The sequence below is a fragment of the Salpingoeca rosetta genome, assembly GCF_000188695.1.
Source record: "Salpingoeca rosetta unplaced genomic scaffold supercont1.4, whole genome shotgun sequence".
NCBI classification, from domain to species: Eukaryota; class Choanoflagellata; order Craspedida; family Salpingoecidae; genus Salpingoeca; species Salpingoeca rosetta.
The window spans coordinates 1,571,223-1,573,722 of record NW_004754930.1 but is presented as its reverse complement, the minus strand read 5'-3'; the positions used below and the strand labels follow the sequence as shown (position 1 = coordinate 1,573,722).

The following is a 2,500-nucleotide window of genomic DNA, read 5'->3' as shown; positions in this document are numbered from 1 at the left end:
AGAGGCGATGGTTGAGTGTTTGTTGCGGGCAATGTGGGTCGGAGAGCATCGTAGATGAACAAGCAAACAAGCAAACAACAGAAACGCAAACAGGCAGGCAGGGAGGTAGGTAGGTAGACACAGGGACGCATAACACAACACAACACAACACAACACAACACAACACAACACAACGCAACACAACACAACACAACACAACACAACACAACACAACACGTACTCTGCTCTGCTGGTGAACATGCGATAGGGCTCCGAGACACCGTTTGTGACGAGATCGTCAATGAGGACGCCGATGTACGCCTGCGCCCGGTCAAGCACCAGCGGTGGCAGCGCACGTGCGGCACTGGCTGCATTCACACCCGCGATGATGCCCTGGTTGTTGGAGGAAGAGTAGAAGGTGGGAACATTTGCAGTGCAGTGAGCGACGTAGGAGGAAAGAGGCAGCGTCCATGGCGCGCTTATTGACAAAACTAGGCAGACAGACCAGAAAAAGAGGGAAACACAGATAAAGAAAAACAGAGAGACACAGGTACAGAGAAGCAGAGGCACGCAAGCACACAAATACACACAAACACACAAACACAATGGACCAACCTGGCTTGCTGCCTCCTCGTAGCCTGTTGTGCCGTTGATCTGGCCGGCAAGGAAGAGGCCAGCAACCTTTTTCGTCTCGAGCGTGTGTTGCAGCTCTCGCGGGTCAATGTAGTCGTACGCAACACCGTACCCTGATTTCATGCATGTGCGGCCATGTGAGAGTGAGGGTATGAGCGAAAGTGTGAACGCGCAAAAGCATGCGGAATGTATGTATGTCTGTGTGCATGCACAATATCAGCATGCAAGCACGTCTATTCTTGTATGCGCGCGTGGCCTTGTTCCTCGCATCCTCCTTCTCTAACACATGGTGCCGGTGCGAGTACATCCCGTATCCACACACACACACACACACACACACACACACACACACACACACATACACACACACACACACACACACATGTCTCTCCTTCCCTCTTCCCCCGTCCCCGCTGAATCACCTGGCTGGACGATGGTGGCGTTCTGCAGCCCGGGCATGAGGCGGATGAACCGCTGCTGCGCCTCCTCCGGCATCGTCATCGAGATGCCGTTCGGGTAGATCACCTCCTGCCCTCGTAGTAGAGATGAAAATAGGTGGGGAATGAGGGGGGGGGGGGAGGGTGAGGGGTGTGTCTGTTGAAATGCTTCACGCACTGCAAGGTAAACAACAACCTCCAAGCATGCTTCCCACGACAGACAGACGGACAGACAGACGGACAGACAGACGGACAGACAGGCGGACAGATAGACACACACACACACACATACACACACACTAACAAGCAGCAAACAACGTACGGAGTTGAGGCCCTCCGGCTCGAGCCAGACTTGGTGTTGGTCGCGATCTGTGAAGCGAAGGACTTTTGATTCAATGGACGGGCAGTACCGGGGGCCCGTCACTTCCTCCTGGATGTGGCAGTTCTCATGCAGCGTCTCTACATACACACACACACACACACACACACACACGCACACACACACACACACACAGATATGCACACACACAGATATGCACACAACGCACATTCAAGTCAGAGTGTTGATTTATCAAACAAGACTCAAGCGCACAGTGCGAAGCAGCGTGCAGTGATGACTGACCATGAACAATGGCGTGTGCTTCCGCGTTGGTGTACGTCATGTGGCAGGACACCAAGTTGTCGATTTGATCCACCTGTGATTGAGACACATGTGTTCAAGAGTGAGCACCGAGAGGCTAGAGAGAGAAGAGCCAACATGATTGGACACCCTAATCACCATGCCATACCTATACACACTGTCACACACACACACACACACACACACACACACACACACACACACACACACACACACACACAGAAAGCATCTATGTACCTGATCTGTGAGGAAGGAGAATGGGACGGGCGGATATTCGGACTTTTGCTCCACCATTCCAGAAAAGTCAATGGAGTCCACGTGCAAGCGTGGCGGCGTGCCAGTCCTAACGGTGTTGTTGTCGTCGTTGGTGTCGATGACGTGTGGAGTGAGAGGCCACAACAAGAGCGCACAAAACAGCCCGCGGCAGTTCAGGGAATTGGGGACTGTATGTGTATGTATGTGTGTGTGTGTGTGTGTGTGTGTGTTCGTTGACCCAATTCTGTCTTGTGGTGTTGCAATACACACCTGAGGCGCCCCATGCGGAACTGGCAGTCATCCTGCAGCACCTGCGCCAGCCTCGTGGTCGGGCCCTCGCCTTTGCGGCCAGCAGGGATGCGCTGGGTTCCTGCAACGTGACAGGGCAGTGGGGATGGTGAGCTGGTGGGATGACGGGTTGGAGGAGGAGGAGGAGGAGGAGGAGGAGGAGGAGGAGGAGGATTAATATCACCATGTTTTTACGATACAAACTGATACCATACACACATGATTAAACAGAATCTCTCTCGACCTTTGTAATATTTTTTATTTTTCT

At 52.9% G+C, this 2,500-nt stretch overlaps 1 protein-coding gene across 1 annotated transcript in view; it reads right to left on the bottom strand.

The window, feature by feature from the left end:
• PTSG_11724 (uncharacterized protein) overlaps positions 1-2,500 on the bottom strand; it is a gene marked incomplete at its 5' end in the record, with an annotated part of 5,851 nt that overhangs the window by 1,997 nt on the left and 1,354 nt on the right. Inside the window, 7 exons of the mRNA XM_004997327.1 lie at positions 221-372; positions 595-725; positions 1,035-1,140; positions 1,372-1,508; positions 1,672-1,744; positions 1,927-2,032; positions 2,215-2,314. Coding sequence (XP_004997384.1) covers positions 221-372; positions 595-725; positions 1,035-1,140; positions 1,372-1,508; positions 1,672-1,744; positions 1,927-2,032; positions 2,215-2,314 — 805 coding nt within the window. The remainder of the gene's footprint in view (positions 1-220; positions 373-594; positions 726-1,034; positions 1,141-1,371; positions 1,509-1,671; positions 1,745-1,926; positions 2,033-2,214; positions 2,315-2,500) is intronic.